The 22,321-nt window shown below is 44.5% G+C and overlaps 2 protein-coding genes across 2 annotated transcripts; one reads left to right on the plus strand and one right to left on the minus strand.

The window, feature by feature from the left end:
* Positions 1-620: 620 nt before the first annotated feature.
* T265_14904 (hypothetical protein) lies at positions 621-19,848 on the minus strand (the record flags this gene model as incomplete). Its single annotated transcript, XM_009175748.1, has 8 exons — positions 621-831; positions 1,483-1,550; positions 2,749-2,871; positions 7,351-7,467; positions 10,027-10,128; positions 13,025-13,147; positions 14,514-14,612; positions 19,774-19,848. Coding segments are annotated over 8 exons (918 nt in total), but the record flags the coding sequence as incomplete, so codon positions are not given.
* Positions 1,008-9,674, plus strand: T265_14903 (hypothetical protein; the record flags this gene model as incomplete). Its single annotated transcript, XM_009175747.1, has 5 exons — positions 1,008-1,145; positions 1,402-1,506; positions 2,332-2,407; positions 8,760-8,871; positions 9,563-9,674. Coding segments are annotated over 5 exons (543 nt in total), but the record flags the coding sequence as incomplete, so codon positions are not given.
* Positions 19,849-22,321: the final 2,473 nt, after the last annotated feature.

Here is a 22,321-nt window from a genome sequence, read left to right on the forward strand (position 1 = left end):
ATGAGAATCATTTCTGTTTTGGTTTCATTTCCTTTTGTTTTAAAAAAAATCGATTGTTAATATGAGCAACTATTACTTTTCACCGCTAAACATATGTAATGTTCCTTTGGTCGCTGTAAAAGCGTTCAGCTGTAGCACCCTTCCGGTGCCTAGCTGCCATGCCACCCGAGGGAAGCATGAGGGCTGGGATACTTCGAGGTTGCCCAAACCTAGACAGGGGAAATCGAGAGGCGGAATTCGGGTTCGAACCACAGACCTTCCGGTCAGTAAATTCGCGCTCTAACCACTTGGGCCACCTTCTTGAGAAGGTGGGTAGATGGGTTCCCGCATTGGAGACAGGGAACTGATACGAGTGATGCGTAAATGTAGACGTGTCAAAGAACCTTTCTTTGGGGAGATTGGGAGGGGCATTGTGCGTCAGAAGCAATAGATTGGATGCACAAGCGCCAATGAAGTCGCGACTTGACCATGTCTGACAATGCCTTTAAACGATAAACTCGCAAAAAGCATCATTTCTGTCAGGCAACTTTTAAACGTTCCAACCTCTTCGTGACGGGAAGGGGGCGTACAAAGTTCTTGTAGTGCAATTGAACGAGATAGGGGAAGAAAGAGACTGATGCCTAATAGAATTCTTCGCAGAAGATGCATTGGATGATGTCTGCTTTGATCACAAGCAGTGTAGATGAAGGTGAAGGATTTCGTATGATGGAATAATACTGGAATCGACCACTTACCTTGAGCAGTTGGGCGTCAACATAGTCGTAGTCAGCCTTACGTGTGTCCAAATCTTTGATGAGTTGATGGAGGTCCTGTGAATCAGAAGAGCAAATACTGGGACGTCAGGGTTTGGTCATTTTTGAAACGAAATCGCGTTTAGTGCAGTTAATTAGAGCTAGGAATTACTAGACTTGAGTTTCGCTCTCATTAAACCCCGTCGTTTGTAGGAGTTCCAGCTCCAAGGCAAGTACGTTACCACTGCTGCACCGCAGCGCACTGAAAGCATCTGAATGATCACGTCTGAACAGGTGAACGTGTTCGCTCATGAACGATTTGATTGGTCTGTCCGACGCCTCGAACGAGGGCAACCCGGTAATTGCCCTGGTTGTGTTGGTCGCTGGACCAGCCTGTCAGGACAACCCACAGCGGTAGCGCTTTAAACCAGCTCGACAATTCTCGGTCAGTTTGTACAGGTGGTTGCCATCAAACTAGTCGCAAGCGTGAAAACTTGTACCTGTTCAGGACTGATGATGCAGGTGCGCTGGATGACGATTCTTCCTTTGGATCCTTGTTGCAGAAGAAGGTCACATGGCTCTGATACCTAGGTGGCATCTTCATGCCCAAGGCTAACGAATCTATAAAACACTGTAGTTGAGAAAACAACATATTTTAAGCTGTCTTCAGGCTGACCTAATGCGCGATTCGGAACCTCAAGCCAAGGGAAAGATTCGGAAGCTTAAGCGGCGCCAAGCGACTAAAACTAACCGAGCTGCCTTATCAACCCAACTGGTAAGACCGCGTTTTGTGTGCGCCACACTCTGGCGTGCTCGAAGCTATGTCTGAAGTTGCGTAGAAAGTTACGGTCCCTAAGTCAAGTGTTCGAATCTTTTAGGGTCCAAGCAACAACACTTAACCGTCTTTGTTATAAGACCCAATTTTGTACGAATACATAACAAATGAACTTGAACTATTTAGTGTATGAATCAAATAGCGAGTAATTGTATTCACGTCTGTCTTGAGAAGAACGTATGAATAAAAGCAGGCAGCAAAACTGTAATACTAGTGAATGTGGTTTTTCAATGCCTCACGCAGATCGAAAAGAAGGCCCACTCAAATGAATCCAACTGGATCTCTCGTTTCATTTAATACGATAATCGAGATATCACAGTCCGCTGTCGAAACACAAGACACTGGTCATAACGTAAAACATCATGTTGAGGACTGTGCCTATCTGTTGACCCCGAAGTGGATGGACGAAACCGGTCAGAGTTTTTAGCAACCTTATGGATGGTCTGTATCCTTTAGACAATGTATCATGACATCAACTAAAACATGGAGCACCATAAATGAGAGATGCAAGTAGATTCCACGGAGTTTCCTGTCAAAACTAAATCCATGTGCAAATGAGAGTGGTTGCTGAAATCCGTTTGAATTCAGTTTAAACATCAGGTTGATTGAAAGGAAATTCTAGAACCGCGCCTACCTGGTGAGCACGATGTGGAGGGGCAAAGCCAGTCAGGTGCTGTTTTCGGCAATTTAATGGGTAATGTCTTACGGAACTTTGTGGATGTAGGCTCTGCTTCTGGAAACCGAAAGTGATCCATCTTCTTAAAGAAAACTACTCACAAGGTTGCTGAAAACCCATCGACAGCTCACGACCGGTTTCACCCTTCTACTTTGGGCTCATCAGGTAGGCGCAGTCCTCGAGTTTCCGTCAACCTTACGTTTTAATTGAACCCAAATTGGACTGTTTTCGAGAAATACACTCATCTGCAAATCAATCTGGTCTTCTCGAGAGACTCAACTGAATAGTATAAACGGGAGATTCAGTTACGTCTCTCGTAAAAACCAAATTGATTTGCAGATGGGTGTATTTCTTGATCCACCTTCTGTTTGTCAGTTTACGCCGAAAGTAGCAGCTGCCGCCTTCTTGGCCTCGCAGAGCAGCTTGGATACATGCAACCAGGACAGGTATACAACTGGGGTACAAGTAGAAAAACTGGTCAATATCCATCGTCTTCGACAACTCACCTTACAGTCTACGCGAATTTCCTTCGTTTCCGTCTGAAGGTCACTCGTCAATCCTGCTATCCGAGCGATTTGTTCACGGAGTGTATTCAGATTCTCCTGAAGGTTTTTAATGAGCTTCTTGTTCTACAAAATGAAAGAATGCATTGAAAGTGATTCCTGGCGGCCCGGAAAGAATCGTTCCACAAAAGTGTTTGGGCTACGTAGTGTCAGGCGGCGTGCACTTGCAGCAAGTACAATGGCGGTGAATTGCGTCATAACAAAATGTTGGCACCCCATTCAACCCCGAGAGGGTTTGTAAACCAGTTGCTTACCTGGATTTCCACGATTCTCGCGCAGTTAGTTAGTGGAGAAAACGAGTGTTTGAAGAACAAAACGAATTTGACTTAGCACGGCCATTACGAACCCCATCACCGTCGAGGATGTTTTCATTACCGTCATCATCGCAATCATTTGTATGCCCACCCTGACTCATCACCCCACCTTCATCATTGTAACTCCAACCTTTCGCTGCGGAATCCTTTATTAGGAAACCAACTGAACATGAAAGTAAACCTCTCATATGCACCCTGTTTTTAGGAACTGAACATCTCCACGCGTCTTGTTCAACTTTCATGTATATTCCTAGGTTAGTCGGGTAGATTAAGCTTACAAAGCTGTCCTTTTCGTCCCAGAAAGTGGTTACAAAAGTGCGCAGTTTTTTTAATGTCATATATCTAAAAGACGCATGACTACTCACAACATACTCAAACTACTCATAACTAGCAAGTAGGAGCTACGTTTTGCCTATCTGCTTTAAAAATATGCAAATTCCGAACGAACAGAAATTGATGATGACAGTCATCTGCAGTATGTGGAACCGTACTTTCCTTCGGATATCCATCATACAACAGCAGCAAATTCATGTTCTCATCCTGCCTTCCTTTGTTCACGAGCATCGCAAAATTTTGGAAACTGTTTTGACTTTCTTGTTCACGTCATTTGCCGGGTTACTTTGAATGTTCTTCAGGAATGGAGACTCTAAATTGATCTTCACAGTTTCAACGCATTTCGTTGCTTGGTTTGATCTTCTTAGACGTAATGCATGATTTTTCTTGTGTTTAAGTATAAAGGAGACTGATTGGAGTAATACACTACTCATAAGGTTGCTGGGACGTTATTGTAAGGGTGACAACCAGCTCAAAGCGGCTTCTTCTGAGACGCGATGTATCCTATGGTTCAGATTTTCAAAATGGGAGCATTTAGCTATCAGCATTAAAAAGCTCCCGTTTTGGAAGAATCTAACTGAAAATACAGGTTGGCAAATTTGATTTCGAGCCTGTGAGCAAATGCACTGTTCGTCAAGAAGTCTTTTCGATTCATTACGAGATGCAGGCCGGATGTGAAGGGGTGGCAATGATTTTTGAAATGCTGAATCTCGAAAGTTGCAGTAAGTTGTAGACAAGATTTAAGACACTTCATCAATTTCACTGTGCTGCTAACAGAATGCCTAAATGGGTCTGTCAGGCTTGAGGCAAGCTATCGAAATATGCTGCACAAAAACTGCTTGCGTGATCGGTTCTCCCGTACTTCTTGTAGAATAACCAAGTGACTGGCTGGTCAAGTCCTGGACCAATTAAAGTCAAAGTAATCGAAAGTAACTGCCAAGATCAACAGGGAGGAACCTGTACAACAGGTTAAATCTACCTACAAGCTGAGTCACTCGATATTAGTCATTTTTAATAAAACATGTACAAAGATCGTTTCATGTTTTCATGTCCAAGTTAGGAATTTGATTGATGGAAATTCGGAGACTGCTTCTATCTGAAGGCCTTCCAGAACCGGTTGTGAGGTACTGAAGAGCTTTCAGCAGCTTATAAATAGTATTGAGTCAAGAAATATCACCACTGTTTATTGTTAGAAAGCCATCCACAGTCTATAAACAAATTTGAACACACTAGGCGGTGTGATTACAGGCGTGCACCGTGTCGGGAAGGTAATATTCTCACTGGAATTACGATGAATCGGGTTGAATCAATTGTATTCGATCTCACAAGCCTTATCGCATAGAGAACATTCTCGAATTTGCCTGTCTGCGGGAGGGAAATATACTAAGTGAGAAACTTTGTCACCATTGTGTAACATGCAATCAACTCGAGCAGGATTTCTTCTTTGAGTTTTCATCCTTTCATGAAAGCCAGTTTGAGCTCAAAAGTCAATGAGAAGAAATCATCAGTACGGCGCATCTCACGAAACTCAAGGGTTGATAAACTGAACACTTATCATTTTGGCCACGAGTGGCTGAAAAACATTGTGAATAGCTCTCACTTAGACAGCATATAGCATCGCTCATCCTTCAGTCACGGGATTCACCCCACGTGGTCACGCACTAACTGATCCCTTGATGGACTACTCTAGATGGAAGTTTCACTCATCATTTGAAAATATTCGTCTTGTGCGCCACATATCGATTGATATTGTCAGCAATATCAGTCTTGTTTTCGGACGGTTTGTCATCGCAAATGTTTCAGCTGCCCCTTCAAGAGTCTTTAAATCGGTTTATTTTAAGCCAAAAGCTGAATCGTGACTACCAGCACAAATTGTATTGTAGGTACAGTTGAAACAATCCTGTTGGCAAAACATTTTCACTTTGAAGATGATTCAGAATCTGGAGTGCGATCAAAGAAAGACCAAAATAACTTTTGATTTCGCGTGCCCTGTTAACCAAACCATGTCGAAAAGGTGAGGAAATGCCTTTGTCAAGTAGGTTGAAACCAAAACCAAAGTCGCATACAGGTCTGAATTTCGGTCTGCTTTTTCCCATCTTTTATGCATTTTGGAAGGAATATCGAATTATTCAGAACAACAAAAGTGAAACATTGGGATATTCGTCAATGAATCCTACGTGGAGGCTAAGGGTATTAAAAAATGTGAGATTTCTAAGACATTTTGTCGCTCTTCATTCGTAGGGAATTCTCAGAATGATGATCTGGTGTGGCAGAGCTCGAACTTGGTCCAGATGCCGGGTCTGCTCCAGTACGTTTGGAAATTAAGATTGGTTTAGCCACTTTTGAAGCCATTTTATTTGAGATTCTATACTTTATCGATTATGATACAGTTTGATACGCAAACGCTTTAATAAAACACACGAAACGGTCATCAGTAACTTTTCGACCGACAAGATCTTGGTCTCACTCGATACTAAAACGTTGCACAGTGCTTGTGGGATGCGGGATCTGGAGGCATTCAGGCAGTTTAGGGGATTTGTGGACCGATTGTGTTTACTAGATTGAAACACCCAGTAGTAAACATCGTGGATTACCGCTTCGATTACCCGGCTTCAAATCACTGGTACACCGTCCAGACTCAATCGATCATAAGAATGGCAGCGATTTTGATCGTCAGCTTAAAGAAATCTCACACCTGATCAACAAGAAGCTACACGATCAAGATTTATTTTTCCCGTCCGTTCAGGGAGCACTGTAGTGTCTTTTCTTGTGGCAATTTTATAATGCCTTTACACTAATAAGACAAGAAACTAATCTTACAACATTAGCCTTTTCGGTATCTGGCTGTTATGTCAGGGATTTTAAGTCGTGAAGTCATTTGCGTGAACCTTCCAAATGACGTCAATCGAGGGACCAATCGCTGTATCACCCCCTGATGTGAACTGAGTGAGTGCAGGATGAATGATTCTACTTTCCCTGGAGATCGCGGGTCCGAATCCCGATAGGATTTCACGGTATACGCGTTGCTTAGGATTCCCTAGGAGCTGGATACACAAATGGTGTTTCAGGGTTTCCAGAAAAAGTAACTTCCCCCGCGGAATGAAACCTCACCTGAATTTTTTTAAAAACGTCCTCATACGGCCAACAAACTTCATCCTTAGATCAGAAGCAGAGTAGACTGGAATGACCGGAAAGGGATAGAATGAAGACTAACTATTTGTTGCCGGCCGCCTTTCCCTCATTACAACTGTTTAATGGTGACGTCGTGCGAACGATGAAGTCTTCTTTTCCAGAAGGAGATAAATGAAGGATACTTGAAAGTTAAGGTATGAATGTATGAATTAGTATCGATAATGTGAATTTTGTCAGTTATTCGTACTTCTCACTCATTACAACGTAATAAGAGAGAATGATCAAAGACGAGGTTTTAAATACCAAGAGGATCACCGGATTGGTCACATCCTGATGTGCACGCTCTCTCCGATGAAGGATCTGGGCGCGTCTGATTTACCACATTCAGAGTAATCTCGAGATACTAGGAGGTTGCCCGAGCCTACACGGGAGAAGTCGAGACGCCCGAGTCGGGTTCGAACCACGGACCTTCCGGTCAGTAAACCACTGAGCCATCTCGAACTCAAATGATATCATACCCGAAAAGACACCCTTTGATCTATCAACTTTTAGTACTCATCAAAGGGGAACTGGCAAATTGGTGGAGACCAATGCGTAGAACAAATTGGAACGCGTAAAACAAACAGCCCAACACACACGCAGACAGAAATTCTGGTACATTCCAGACGAGCAAGCAACAGTGCAGCGCGTTTTGTACGAAGTTAGATGCGCAGTGTTTGGTGCTTTGGACAATGATGAACGTTTACAATTTTGCTGGGACACCAACCTCTTGAAGTCCGCCTTCCGCAAACAGAACCGAGTCTGCACCGGAGGCGGCGGGGATCTGTTTTTCGATCGGCTTATTATTTACTATGTTGTCGTTCAAGTCTTCGTTTTTCCGATACTAAAGGAAAAGAGTTTAAAACGGCAAGCATGTACGGATACAGTCGGGCATCCACTGTGATTAGCAATTGACGACATTGCAGACAGGTTGTGTGGCTTGAAGCATGGTGTTTATTCGGACGTTACAACATCAACCAGGGCGGTCTTCAACAGACCGCCACTATGTGTCCTTAAATTAATGAAAGAAAAGCACACACAAAGGTCCCAGAATCCCATTGTTTAGGCAGAAACGAAAAGGAAGCAAAGATTTACACCCTTATAAGGTGTGAGTCAAAGGAAACTGAACAAAAATAGGGAGAGAACCCAAGTACACAAAGAGTAAAAACATCTATCAAAAGTCATAGCCTTTGACGCATAATCTATTTCCGTGTCTTGTTGTTCCCTCAACTTGTGCTGAATATTAGAGCCGCCTACTAAACAGAAGACACTCAGAAGACCCATTTCGTTCGTTTTCCAGCGGGTAATGCACGATTTTCCACAAATAAACCCATACTACTCGAAGTCGGACAGTATATCGACCGATTTATCTCAGAAAATCTGATTAAATGGAAAGCGATCAAGCGCGATTGGACGAAGCCATTTTCAGATTCTCCCGGCTCACTCGGTTCAACTGAATCAGTCATTACTTTGAAGGATAAAAGGCCTCTACATGAGTCAGCGATTGACTAACTCACAACCACGTCATAACAAAGCTCTATCGCTTAAATAACACCGCATGTAAGGGTAATATCTCATTACATTGTTACCCTCTTCTCTCCCTCATTAGAGAGGTTTGGATCCTCGTCAGTAGCTCATAACTGAACAGCGACTTGTACCCATATGCATTGACACATTCGTCGCAGATCAGGTCGGTTTTAATGCCAGATTCAACTCAATCTAGAATGGCTGTCTCGTTTTTGAATGTGTTGCGAAAAATTATCTTCGGCCTTCATCTGGGACGATATCCGAAATACCAAACTGTTTGTCATGAAATGACACATTTCATTCGAGAGTAGCGTGACCAAGAAATGCGTTCGAGATTCATCCGTGTAACTTCTCTTTAGCATCAACCTAAATGAAAAATGAGTGCCTGAGGTCGAGTAGTTTTCAGCGACCCTATGAGTAGTATTTTACCAAGAAAATGTCAAATGCCTACAACACGCTCACTCGCATCATGGACACCGCAATTGAAATGACGTTTACGCTATATATATGAACCGCTGTAGGTGGCCATAACTTTCTGACGCGTTCTGGATACGGCATTGGCAACCAGCATTCGGTCAATACTGGGTCATGATTGACTGTTGGGTCCAGACTTTCGACCAATCAGCTCTCGTCTTGATGCCGGACCGGCAAGCGTCCCGAAATTTCGGGCAATCTTGCGTGGGATGGGCTTCTCGGCCGTAGCAGCACCTGACTGCGAGCGGTAGAGCGGGATCCGTGTGGAATTCCGCCTAACACAATGGCAAATTTATCCCAGACACAGGACTCAGCGGTGGTCTGGTGGTGCGGTAGATGAGGACTGCTGAACTTCGTGAAAATTAAGGACCAGGCTACGAGACATCATAAGGTTCACGTCCTGGAAGTTAAAAGAATCATTTTCCACGGTTTTAGCTAAAAGAACGTTATCTAATTCAACACCTCCAGTCCGCCAAAAGAAATGCTGGCAGCCGAAACCAGAGAGAAGGACTGATGCGGCTACTGTTTTCAGGCCGTGACTAGCTTCCGTTTGTTAATTTTTTTGTAGAGTTAGTCCATATTAGTTAGCTTAACAAGCCCTTCACTATGCTCCTGTTTATGACGTGGTAACCTCTCACCTGCCTGAGTCGATGATACGATCAGCAAGTGTGATAATGGCAACCAGCGATTCATATTTTGGAGTAAATGTAGCCGAGGTGACAATAGATGTTGCTTTTCAAATGATTTACTGCTTAGCAACATGAGGTGAAAATGACTATGAATGCTGAGATCTTTTGCTAAGTGACGATATTCGTGAGTTTAAGGGAGAATTGTAACCTTCCGACAAATACACTCATTTGCAGATCAATTTCGTTTTCACGGGATAATCGAGTGAATATCTTTTTATGATGTTCTTCGACTGAATGTGCTGCACACAGGCCGCCTCATGTTTCAGTTGTTACGATATTCGAGATAACGCAGTATGGTTCCATAAAGGAAACTACTCATAAGGTTGCTGAAAAATATCCGAAGAACACCATAAACGAGAGAGTAACTTGAGTCTCCCGTGAAAACCAAACTCATTTGCAAATGAGTGTATTTGTCAAGTAGAACAAAAGGTTGACAGGAACTCGGGGACTGTGCCTACCTTATTAGCCCAAAATAAAAGGGCGAAACCAATCGTGGGGTGTCGACGAGTTTTCAGCAACCTTGTGAGTAGTTTCCTCTATGAGAATATAAACTTGTTGGTGTACTAATGTGTCTCCGTACCATGTAAATATCTAGGAATGCCTGCATTCAACCCAAAAAAGCGATGACAGTGCAGTGTTCTGCGCTGGTGGGCAAAACGAAATTGGGATAGCTCGGAACAAACATCAAACACATGGATCAATCTTCGACAAACCTCCCGTGGTGGTCTCTTGTCCGACGGGACGACATGCGCAATGAGAGGTAGTGATGCCTCAGTCTTCATTGGCACAGGCATCTGTTTACTGTTGGTTGACAGCTAGGATTGGGGAGAAATGAAGGCCAAAGTTGAACTCATTATTGGTTCGCACAGAACCGAGAGGTCACATTCGTCGAGGACCAGGACAACAGCTATGGTACGTACGAGTCTTTCGACTGAAACGGTCACTTGTCATACACCATTTGTATGCGCTGTCAAGGACGAACATTTCAGTGCTAGCATAGAAGAGATGACAAGACAACATCGCTTCAACAACGAATGGAGAACACAGTCGAGCACAAACCCGAGAATGATCGCTCGCCAACGATGTTTGCGAGCTGTCCGAAGAATACGGCGGTGGTTGCCATATATCGTATGTACGCTCCAGCTCACTTATCGCCTCTAGTTTCTGGTCCTCTACGAAACGCTGTTCAAGATGTGAAGTTTGATTCTTCGTTGAATACGCAACCAGGTTATTCAAAACTGGGACCTGCAAATAGTTATACGTAGAGAAGGGACTGAGCGTTTGTCCACCTTATAGTTCGAACTACGGTGACAAGACGGTCGCAACAACTACGGTATGACACCGATTCGTTTTCAAATACAGCCCGGTCCATTAAGACCGACCAATCAGCATAGGGTGTATAATCTGGTCATTGGCCTCACGTGAGCCACCCCAACGGGTTGAGGGTTGAGCTTTGTGCTGTAGGAGCCAGTCACAATTGCAGAAGCATATTCGGACACGTTTTAGTTCCAAACTTGCGGACAGTTGTTTAGAAACAAATATAAACAAGGGCGAATACCTTGAACTCGAACACTAAACAAAGGGTCTTCGGGTTGCCAGAAAATTCCTCAGTCGACGAAATGGGACACAAGTATAGCTGATTCTCGCACACCATGCTCCATAAAGTAAGGTGGGGTGAAGAATAGCAGAATTCTTGTTGAGTGCGGGCTAAAATCAGCCAAAATGTCGTGTAGAAAATGTCCAACTATACATGAAGTTTACAGATCCCTCAGCGAATGTTTAATCAAGTCTAGACTAGTTATATCGACAGCACACAGAAGTATCTGCTTAATGGCATCTTTGTGTACCCCATGAGTACCTCCTTTCTATGGGGGGGGGAGTCAGATGTTTTACCCGAGAGAGAAGCAGAGCTTGTGGACCAACGGATTTCTAGGCTCTGCCAATCTGTATGGTTACTTTATTCGAGGATTTTGACCGAACTGGCTTAGAAGTACTATTCAGATCTGTGCACAGCAGCTCAAGGTAAGGACAGACGGGTATTATCATCTCGGTAAGTTACGAAGCAATTGTAGCGAAGCGTCCAGGCTCATTGGGCATTGAAACCTAAGGTCCTCCACTGTGAAATACTTGTCCAATTCTGTCTGGCGCCTTCTTGTCACGGCCACCGAAGTTCAAGACAAATACTCCTCCTTGATCACAACATAAGACACCCCATCGAAATCGCCTTAAAATCGCCATCAGCTGGCTCTAGACTCCGACTGATCGATCTGATCAATCTCGGATGGTACGACTATCCGTTTTTTTCATACCAGACAGTGTTTTCTGATGAGCCCACTGCATATTCCGGGCTAGATCCGCTCACTTGTTACCATCAGGATGATTAATCCCCTGCAACGATGCAATACAAACTGCAGTCTGCCGAAATGGTTGCCAGAGTACAATGGCTGCTGACGGTGCCGCGTGAGTTCTCAGGGGGTTGACCACTGGATGAATAATTCGATAAACTCTGCCGGCACTGACGGATGACCTGATCAAATGCATCTACGGACCAGTGTGAAGGATCTAGGCTTCATCAGACAAAATGTTTTAAGTTGACTTAATCATCGGCGAAATCCTTTAGGATTCTTTTGTTTCGGGTTATTTAGCGTTTCCTTGTTTCGAACACCAATTAATTATTTTCCGTGAGTTCCGCGAATTAGTTTAGCGAAGAACAACCTTATTCACAGCTGCCACCGCTTGTTTGACAGTGTTCATGAATAAAGGCATCTCGCTGGGGAAGCCAACTAAACAGGTGTGCTAGCAAAATCTAATCAGGGTGCATTCGTCAGCCGACCAGACGAATTCACTGACACCATCAAACTACTCAAACAAAACGATTAGGCCAATCTATATTGTGCTTTGAAAACCCCTCACACATTCACTCACATCAGAAGGGAACGGCATGTGAGGGCTTGTTCCACAATCGACATATATCTGAAACAGGTTCAATTATGTTTCGAAAGTGTATAAATAAGTAAAGGACATTGTCAGATACGATATTCTAGACAGTTACTTTCCCAAAATAACATGAGCAGTGCATTTGCAAAGCAGTGCGCTCGAAAACTTACGCAAAGGTAAAAAAAGGTGAGAAATGTGGAAACAGATGGTGATCGCATGCTTCCTTCTGTGGAAAGAATGTTGCCTTTAGACATTAAGGTGGTTCAGTAAGACTCAGTATGGCAGGTAAGTCAAACATTTCGTTCACTTTAAATCGCACTACACGGCATACAGGGGTCCCATGCAATCCGTACTCACTGTGGGTGAGTGGAGTTCCTCATATCTTACCTGGCGTACTAGTGACAGATGTTTTTTAATGCGGTTGAGCCAAAGAAATAATCGTGGCCGCCTCTCATCATCATCTCGGAAAGTAACTACTTGTAGAATTACGAGAGGCTGTCCTTTACAGGAGTCAATGCACAGGTTGATGACAGGTGTGCTAGACTGATTTGCGGTAACACTAGTTTGATGACTACGTCTACATCTTGTGCTGTTCAGGCAAAAAAAACCGCAGGCTGCACTGCGAAAATAATTCACCAACTCCACATACCACACAAGAATAAGGACGTCACCTCACAAAGCGTACACCTGCGTTTCTACTAAAAAAACACGTGTTTTTGCTCGCGGACACAGAGTGCAAGCGGAAGCGATGTGCAAAATATGGCCGTGCGTTACCTTCTCTCGTTCTTTCTGTAATTCTTTCGACATCGCTTCAAGGTCATCTATTCGCTTAAGCAGTGCCGGCGAAAAACCGAGGGCCTCCAGATCGTCGCGTGTAAGTTTTAGTGCCATCAGTTCCTGTAAAATACACGATTTTTTGCCAAATCAGTGCAAAATTCAGTGTTTACGACTATCCTATGGACATAAACGTTTGCCCAGGTGAATCGGTTTCTTGTCAACTTCCGTTCAAAATGCTTGTCCAGAGAAGACGGGAGTTCAATAAGTGGTAGGTTTTAGATTTTAACGTGGTCATATTAAACGCCGTAAGAAAAGAAAGGTGATCAACAAACCTGAAAAAACAAAGTGGAACATGAGGCAGTTGATTGCTGTTGTCATTTACCCGATACTGGACGCACTCAGTCAACGAAAAGCCATCGGACTTAAGACGGTTTGGAACTAGGAGGTGCGTGTAAACTAAAATGAACTTTATAGCAGCTTATCGGTGATCAAGCGTTCATTGCTCAGCGTGTACAAAAACCGGTACAAGAGGTTACTGTGTTTACTCATTTGAGCGTGTTCAAACAAAAACACCTTCGACTACTGTTCCGTTAGTTTCTTGGCGTCCTGTGAGCAGTTACGTCAGTGACAATTCAGAGTCCGAGTGCATCTGGATCAAAGCTAAATTTTTCAAAGTACATTTCAGTGATCGGTGATCGCAGTAGAGTGCTGCAATATCACCCCTTAGGCTGCAGACCGTTCCGCATAAGACAGTCTTTATAGTTTCCGCAGAGTACAGATTCATATGTGGCAAACTTGGGGGTGTTAAATTTGAAAAATGCCTCTTAGTGTATACCAGAGTGACTGAAGCGATTGGAGAGGGTTGGGTAATCGAAGCTAGTGCTCTCAGTGACCACGGGATTCTACATGTTTCGTGCGAACTTGCGGTTTAACTGATTCCGGACATCACTGGTTCAATAGGGACCTGAAAATAACCAGGGAACAGTGTGGGGAGCTCTCTGGAACTGTCCCACAAGGCGTGTTTTACACCAAAGATGTCCTCTGTCTCCATTCTCGCTCAACTTCGTCGTCGATGGAATCTTGAGGTGGATGTTGAAGGGTCTTCAACACTGTTGCTGAGTCAAGTTATTCAATCAAGACATTGAATATACTTTAGCCGTCCGTCAACGCAATCGCTATTCTATTGCTTGAGGCAGCCCACAGAAATGTCAACACTGTGCCTTTCTCTGATCACGTGCTTTGGAAACTCTTCACACATGACGATCAGTTTTTCTGATTAGGTTGAATGGACAGTTATTGGTTTACCTGGAACTGACAACATCCGTTCGCATGCTCATTTCTCCGTTCGTCTTTCATTACATCCACAACCATCAGGTTGCGTTGTCGGCCCAAAGAGATGCGATGGAAGAAGCTCGTTTACTATAACATCGTTTATCATAGTATACTCGTAAGGAAATATAGCAAATACGTAGTGAATATCACTCACTTCAAGACGATCGATCCGCTCAAGAACATTATCATATCCGGAGGCGACGAAACCAAGCTTTCGGAGAGTGGACAAAAGGTCTGGATCAGGGCAGCGAATCTGTGAAATGCGGACAAAACCCTATTGGTTTAGTTTCATTACTACGGAGGGAATGTGGAAACAAAAACAAACAGAAACGTAAGTAACAGAAGGTACAATCACTTTTTTGTTTCCTTTGCGTTGTTTGGAGCACCATGGGAATGCAAGCACCTTTCGGCTGCGTGGAAAACCTGAGAAGGAGGCATCACTTGGTTTAAACACTGTGGAAAAGGCACAAAATTTGCCAGCAACTGATTCAGTTTTTATAGGTGACCAGATAAAATCTTGCTGGTAGACAACACCAGCGGGGTGGAAGACGCGTGCATGTCGGTCTGGTGGAGTCTGTGTCGATGCAACTGATAGGAAAATTCGCACGATAGTGTCGCACATCGAGACGGTCTCCAAGGGGGATGTTGTTTCGGAACTACGTTAAAAATTCCAACACTACAGGAAGCTGGAAACCTACAAGACAGGTGCTATCGAAAAAATCGGACTTGTCAGACTCTCGAGAAGGCGTCCCACCTTCCGACAACAGTTATTCAGCAATGTCCACCATATCGGTCGGACTGTTTGACGTCTGTTGCCGAAATGGAAGATATACATTTTAAAGTGTGCCCGGAAGTCATAAACACAGTAGAATGTTGTGTTCCCTCCTACGTGGCTTGCTGTCAGAAGGCTTGAGGGACAAATGAATTTCCGTTCACTTCCAAGTGTGACTCTGAGAGTGAGATAGCACGTCTTCGAGAATCGTACCTTATCCTGATATAAAAAACGACGATGCTGGTAGCTTGGTAACCCCGGTGATTCACAGCGGCCAGTTTGATTTCGTCTTGTCAGTAAGGCTGAGAAGCCGGGAAGCGCGGTACAGTGTTTTCATCCCTATTAGGAATAATCAACGTTGTGCATCTAACGAAACTTAGAGAGTTTCAAACCCGTTCGTTCTCGATTGGCTGAACAGCGGTGTGATTAGATCTCACTTAGATCCACATAACGTCGCTCGTCCTTCGGACACAAAAACCATGTCACGCTGCTGGGTATTGATTGGCTCCCCCGAGTGGCGACTTCTCAGAAATGAGATTCACTCAACTTGTGAAGTAAGTCCTCGTCTAAGCCAATTGCTGATTGATCGGTTTCTATAATATTCACTCTATTTGCAATGTTCCACCTCAAGAAATGTGAGCTTGGCTTTAGAGTCAGGTATTGATTCGTACTCCCTTGAATCACATGTGACCGACCCTTAAGTAACCGATGACCATACGCTGAATCTATTGCTCACCTGATAAGGGTGTTGGGAGGGGAATTTTCTGAAAAGTTACAGCGTAAACTAAAATAGCTCCACCTAATTGTACAATCTGACGCTTGGTATGAACCGGTGGTTTTATCAAGATGAAAACAGAGAAAACAGATGTCATAGAACGCCGTACTTCTTGGGATTTGGACGACTAACCAGGTTGACTCGTTCATACTGGATGTTAGATACCAGGTAGAGAGTCAATTTCGAATCTGACCAAGTCTGTCTCTGTCCGGTAAGAAATCGGGTCATTGTAAACCGACCGGTCACCTCAGACTAGCAATTCGAGTGGTGTAACGTGATTCCTGTTCATTTGAAAATGATTCTAAAAGTTTCAACATTCGGGTTCACTCTGCAAGACTTGGTCTGACCCAAAAGAAAACATCCTTTGACGAAAGTGGCCCCCATTACCAGAGACACTGTTAGGCGGAATTCTACACGAATCCCGCTTTACCACTCGCAGTCAGGTGCTGCTACGACCGAGAAGCCCATCCCACGCAAGATTGTCTAAAAGTTCGGGACGCCTGCTGGTCTGGCATCAGGCCGAAATCTGATTGGTCGAAAGTCTGGACCCAACAGCCAATCATGACCCCCTGACTTAGTTTTTTGGTGTTACTATACCTTGTGCACTTTTGGCGGTTGTTTTGACCACTAGCCTAGCTTGGGATGCTCAGACCGAGAACTAAGCTGGACAAAAATCTCATCAAGATACAAAATTTTGTTCTGAACGACACAGAACAGGTCGATTAAAGCTGAGTTTCACACAAGACAGGTGGACATTGCAGGTTATCACTACAGTACCATTCAAACATGAATTTAACAAGTCCGCGTTTAAAATTAAAGTAGATGGACAAACGAAGCCTATAGGTACACTAGCTTACATATTCCTCAGGTAACCTCTCCACCAATTTCCTTTCGGTTCTTCCACCGCCTGTGTCCCGTGTGGTAGTCTCGTGTGGAGAAACTCGCGTGTCGGTGGCTTTCGCATAGGCTGCCATACAATCGATCCCTGTGATTGCCGTCCCCAAACTTTGCCAAAACACAAGACCACGTAGAGCGTCCATGTGAACGACATTTTTTAAAAGCTGGGCGTCCTGGTTCTGTGGCAAAACAAATGAAGTGTGCGGATTTGTCAGTGTTAGGAAGAAGGGGGTGCACAAACTGCAAAAACCACTGGTAACTAACTGCCTTGGTGGTGGAGAATATCTGCGCTTCAGTTTGTGAAGCATGAAGCTCGCTGGCTTCGTTACTTGATTCTCACAGCATTCGGTTCGTATGACCTTGAATTGCAGCACTCCCACGTCTTTGTGAATCAACTTGGACTTGTTATGACGAGTTTTTTTTAAATGAAAATGTAAGTGAGGTAATTTCACAAAACCAATTGGGAAACTGACAAACCTTCTCTGAGGAATTTTGAAAAATCTCGTGAGAGTGACAAACGTGGTTTTGTCTGGTGCGCTATGTGACAGAAAAAATCGCCTTCCAATGGTTGTAGTTGCTACCATGGAAACTGAGACTGGCCATATTGATGTCAGTCAAGCCGCGATATAGCCAACAACACCGTTGTATTGGGTAAACTATTGAGGATTCCTTTGACTCATTGTCTCGAAAGCGTTGTTGTGTGCTGATGTCAAAATAGGAATTAGACGAAAGGTTGAGTTGTCTTGTTCAGTTCCCATTCATCAACTTTATCTTGGGAACATGAGGAGGTCAGTAAAAGAGACGCAAGATGATCAAAAGCTCCTTCCTTCCCCTCCTCTCAGAGGAGAGGCAGATATCTTTCAGGTGAACGTAGAAAAACTGATCATTGTTGTTTCGTATCGAAAGCATTTGTACCTGAAAAGATCCTGGATTACATGGCGGGTGCATTGCACGGAAATTTGCGTGAACCGGGTTGTCATAGCTACCACCAGGCAATGACAAAGGGTGCCTTGAAAATCGAAAATTTCCCCTTAGTTTGAAACAAACAAACTGAAAGAAGAGAACAACTTCTTGACTGGAATTCATACCGGACAGAATGGAGGAATCGCCTATAGAATGATCAATGGACAGAGGGCATATTCACGCTACACTATTGCTGACAAGATATGAAAAATATCAGACAGAATATATTTCATCAATTGGATGGTAAATGACTGGTGAATGTTCCCGCCTGCAACAAGTCCAGTAGGTTTTGAAGCGTCTGTGGTTCTACCTGACTGAGAAGCCCTGTCAGGTGGGCCAATCGATCGGCACAACCAGGGCAGTTAATGCGTGGTCGTTCCAGGCGCCGGGTCACATCGCCAAAACGTGAAGGTGTTTGCCCATTCAGAAGTGAACATTCTCATGCGCCCGACGTGCGTTGGTGAAGTAGTGGTAACACGCTCGCCTCGCATGGCAGATGAGCAGAATTGAAACCCCGGCAGGCACTGCTGATGAGGCCTAATAAGGACGAAACTCGAGTCCAGCACTTGACCCCTTTGGTGTGGACTCACCAGAATGATGGCGGCAGGATAGGAGTAGGAGTATCCGAGTGCCAGTGATGTAAGCGTGATACCTGAAATTCTCGCAACCAATTACAATTAATGCTACTTCACTCTCTCCAGATCAGTGGTCTCTGTGGGGGGGGGGAGTTGCTGTAGTAATTGGAAGTTGTGTAACTGGAAAAAACACGTTTGGAACATGTGTAGAGCAAAACTGTGTCTGGTGCAATTAGTCACGTGCCCGTTTGATGCCCTAACTCACGAAAACCAAACACTCAAATCGTTGTACCCCGGTCTGATTTGGGACACTTGAAGTTGCCCTCGTTCTTATCTCACGAGGATCGGAATAGAGATGCCATCAGTTGAGAAAGCGGTTCTCTTCCCGGACGGGGAGAGCTCAGTGGAAGAAATGGTTTGGTCGTTGGATTACCTCTAACCAGTGAGGGTCTTTCAGTTACCCCAGTAGGTTAGTCATCATCGTCATCATCAGGTGCAATAAAGCTTACTTGACGTACAGTGGTTGTAGCTGCCACAGTTTTGTTCACCGATGATTTGGGGAGGTGTGTTAGATGGCTGTGTGTTGGAGGCGGCAGCTAATGAATTCGTGCGTAAATACAAAATTGTCAGCAGACTATACATTAGAAAGATTGGGAAGGGACCTATGCATTGAAGGCAATAGCTTGGATGCAAATGCTCCATTAAGCAGGCGACTGGGCCATGTCTGACAATGTCTCTAGCCATTGATGTGGCCAGTCTCGGGGTCCCCATCCAGGAAGACGGCAATGACAGTGCAGCTGAGTTTGCTGGTAATGGCTCGTATACTTCGCTGCCAAGTCATTGTTTGACCGCCTCCGGCTCTCTTCCCCCCTTCACGTGGTTCAGCCCTTCGAGAAAGTCGGTCGACTGGCATACGGAGCACGTGGCCAAGCCAGCGCGATCTCTGAGCTTCCGTCAAACTTATATTTTGCTGGAGCCCAAATTGGACGGAATTAACCAGAGCCGGGTAGAACACAGGGCTGACGGGAACTAGAGGGCTGTTTCTCTCTGATAAGCAGCAAGAAGGGTAAAACCGGTCGTGGGCTGTCAAAGAGTTTTCAGCAACCTTAAGTGTAGTGTGTTGCACCTAGACAACGGCGTACTGCGCTATCCCGAATTTCGCATCAAGTGAAGCACGAGGCGGCCTGGTGTTGCTCATTCTGTTGCAGCGAGCCATCATAAACGAATGGTTCATCTGGATTTAGTTGAGTATGCTGTTGGGAAAACCAGTTTGCGGGCAAGTGACATTGTACGTCGAAAATTGGACATCACAAAAATTCTTGTCAAACCTGCACCGAAAGATCTCCGTTGCAGATGTGATCTAATCAAAAGCGTACAGCTAGCAATTCTCGTGGAATCCAGAAGAAAAAACAATAGGTCAAACTTAAATTACCTGCTGTTTCTCCAGGTTAGCGAGCTTTCTCTCCAGGTCGTTCAAACGATCCTTCAAGGTCGTGTCTTCTTGTGACTGAAAATAGTGATATAGTGGTAGTAAACTTGTGCACGGGAAGACCAAATACATAGTGAAGTGGAAAATGGGACGAAATTTCATTTGATCACTCTTCGCTATCGTTTCCAAGGGTTATCCGATTTTGTAAATCGTGGACGAAATAAAAACCCACGAAATTGTGAAACCACACTTTGATGAATGAAAATCCCTGGAAATTTGAGTGTGCGCGGGGAGGGGGCAGGTCGTAGCAACCAAGTGGATATTTTTCAATATCCGGACTCCAAAGACGATGTCTATCACTACACACATCTTCCGCTGGAACATCTAAAGGTCCATTCCGCGGGTAGGATTTCCCGCAACTAGTGATACACTGGAACGAAACGTGTAAAACGAAACAGAATGATTCATCTACTAATCTTTCATCTCTGTGCAACTGACGTCAAATTTCGCATAAGCTTCGGAGCGTCTTCTAGACACGAGCGGCCATAAAAGCAGTCTCGAGGTTCTCCTTGAAATTCTACCGTACCTCACTTCCGATCGGATCTGTACTCGGATTTAGGAGAACTGTTTGTAAGCTATGTTGTACTCGGTTGTACTGGGTCAATAAGCGCGTTTCACTGAATTTCTCCCGTGGAAAACCTTCCGGTGCTCTTTATTCATTTCTATATTACAGATATGCTTAACAGTGCAGTTGTTCCCCTCGGGATAGCCGGTTTTTGTACCGAGGCGAGATGGCTTAGTGGTGGCTAGAGCGCGAATTTACTGACCGGACGGTCCGTGGTTCGAAACCGACCTCTATCTCCCAACTCCCCCTATGTGGACTTGGTCAACCTGGCAGTATCCAAGCCCTCGTACTTCCTTCGGGTGGCATGGCAGTTAGACACCGAAAGGGTGCTATGGCTGAATGATTTTTATCGACTGCATTGAACTACTCATGAGTAGAAGGATCGTGACTCACAAAGGTTAGAGCCTGCTCAGTCTGCAAACTCCATAGATTTCCGGGTAAGTCAGACAGATTCTTGCCTGCTGGTGACTGCTGTTGGCGGGGTGTCCCGTACTGCGTCTGACTCATTCTAAGAGTATACAACCCGTGCTGATTACAACAGTAGGATGTTTAGTGCACGTTTGAATGTGGTCACGTGACTTTACTCCGTAAAACCAGACAACACCACCCAATGACAAGACAGTTTGATAGCAGAGTTTAAACAGTGCGTCCAAACGGAAAAGGCGACTAGCCAATCAGAAACTAACCCGAAGCAATGGAGGAAATTGCATCAAATCCTTAAACTCATGTCTAAAATGCAGTGTTTGTTTTTCCTAGCTACCTAGGTGTTGACGGTCGGCTGCCGCTACCCAGAACGGGTAAGATGTCTATGTTTGGACCAACCTGGTACATCCACCAGAAATATCCAGTTAACTTACTTGTTTGAGCGCCGCCTGCAATGTTTTGTTGTCTTCCTTGAGTTGGGTAATTTGTCCAAGTAGGTCATCAATCAGAGAACTGAGCTGTAAAAGAAATGTTTTGGGGGGGATTTCTCAGTAGACGCTTCCGAATCTTGACACAGTTGAAAAAACAGAATCAACCGGTATTCTTATGATCCAAATCAGTCAGAGTAACAAGGTATTTTGCTGCACAGGGAGACATATTAGGGTTAGTGTATGGTTAGGTCGTCCCCGGAGACACAGATCTCGAAAAGTGACCCGATCATTTCAACGGCTGCTTTGGTCATTGAGTAATTAGGTCGTTTCTGATTCCGCTAATAGTCATTGGTTGACCCCATAATCAAGCTGATTTGATCCTGTGGAAGGTGACGAAAATTCAACGCTTATAGTTGTAGTTCAACTGCATTTCCCAGGTTCATCCACCATATTAATTCTGGGAGCACAGTCATGTCCTTTCATTTTATTATTGATTGTACACAAATCGATGCCGCCAAAAACTTCGAAATTACAAGTAATCTAATTTCGTTTGTCTCCTCAAGCTACGTCCCATGCGAGCTGGTGAGAGCATTCCTTTTTAAGAATGCGGACACTTCGGAATTTACTCTAAGCCAACCAGTGCTAACAAAAAGCCTAGGTGACTCGTGGTACTTTCAGACGCACACTTAGCTAGTAGACAGGATGAGAAGGCTGCATTGCCCCCGAAGCAGACGAGCTTCCTGGAGGTGACGGAGTTCGTTCCTCAAATCTATACCTACTTCACTTTAGGATTTCTGGAAATCAAAGTAAGCCATCCTGGGATTGGGTGAAGGTGATCCAGGAGTCGGTGCAACCTGAATCGAGGCGATTTATGGGGTTCAGACGGCGATTTTATTGTCACAATGTAAAATCACGTGTTCTAGCGTATGAATAATTTTCGATTGCGTGAAACGATGTGCACCCCTTTCCGTACTTCGTGCTGTTGAATCACACCCAATGGGTGTGTTCTGTAACCATACCAACGCACGCATGCATTCACGCACGCACGAACGCACGCATGCAGTTTGCACGT

The sequence above is a fragment of the Opisthorchis viverrini genome, assembly GCF_000715545.1.
Source record: "Opisthorchis viverrini unplaced genomic scaffold opera_v5_294, whole genome shotgun sequence".
Lineage (NCBI taxonomy): Eukaryota > Metazoa > Platyhelminthes > Trematoda > Opisthorchiida > Opisthorchiidae > Opisthorchis > Opisthorchis viverrini.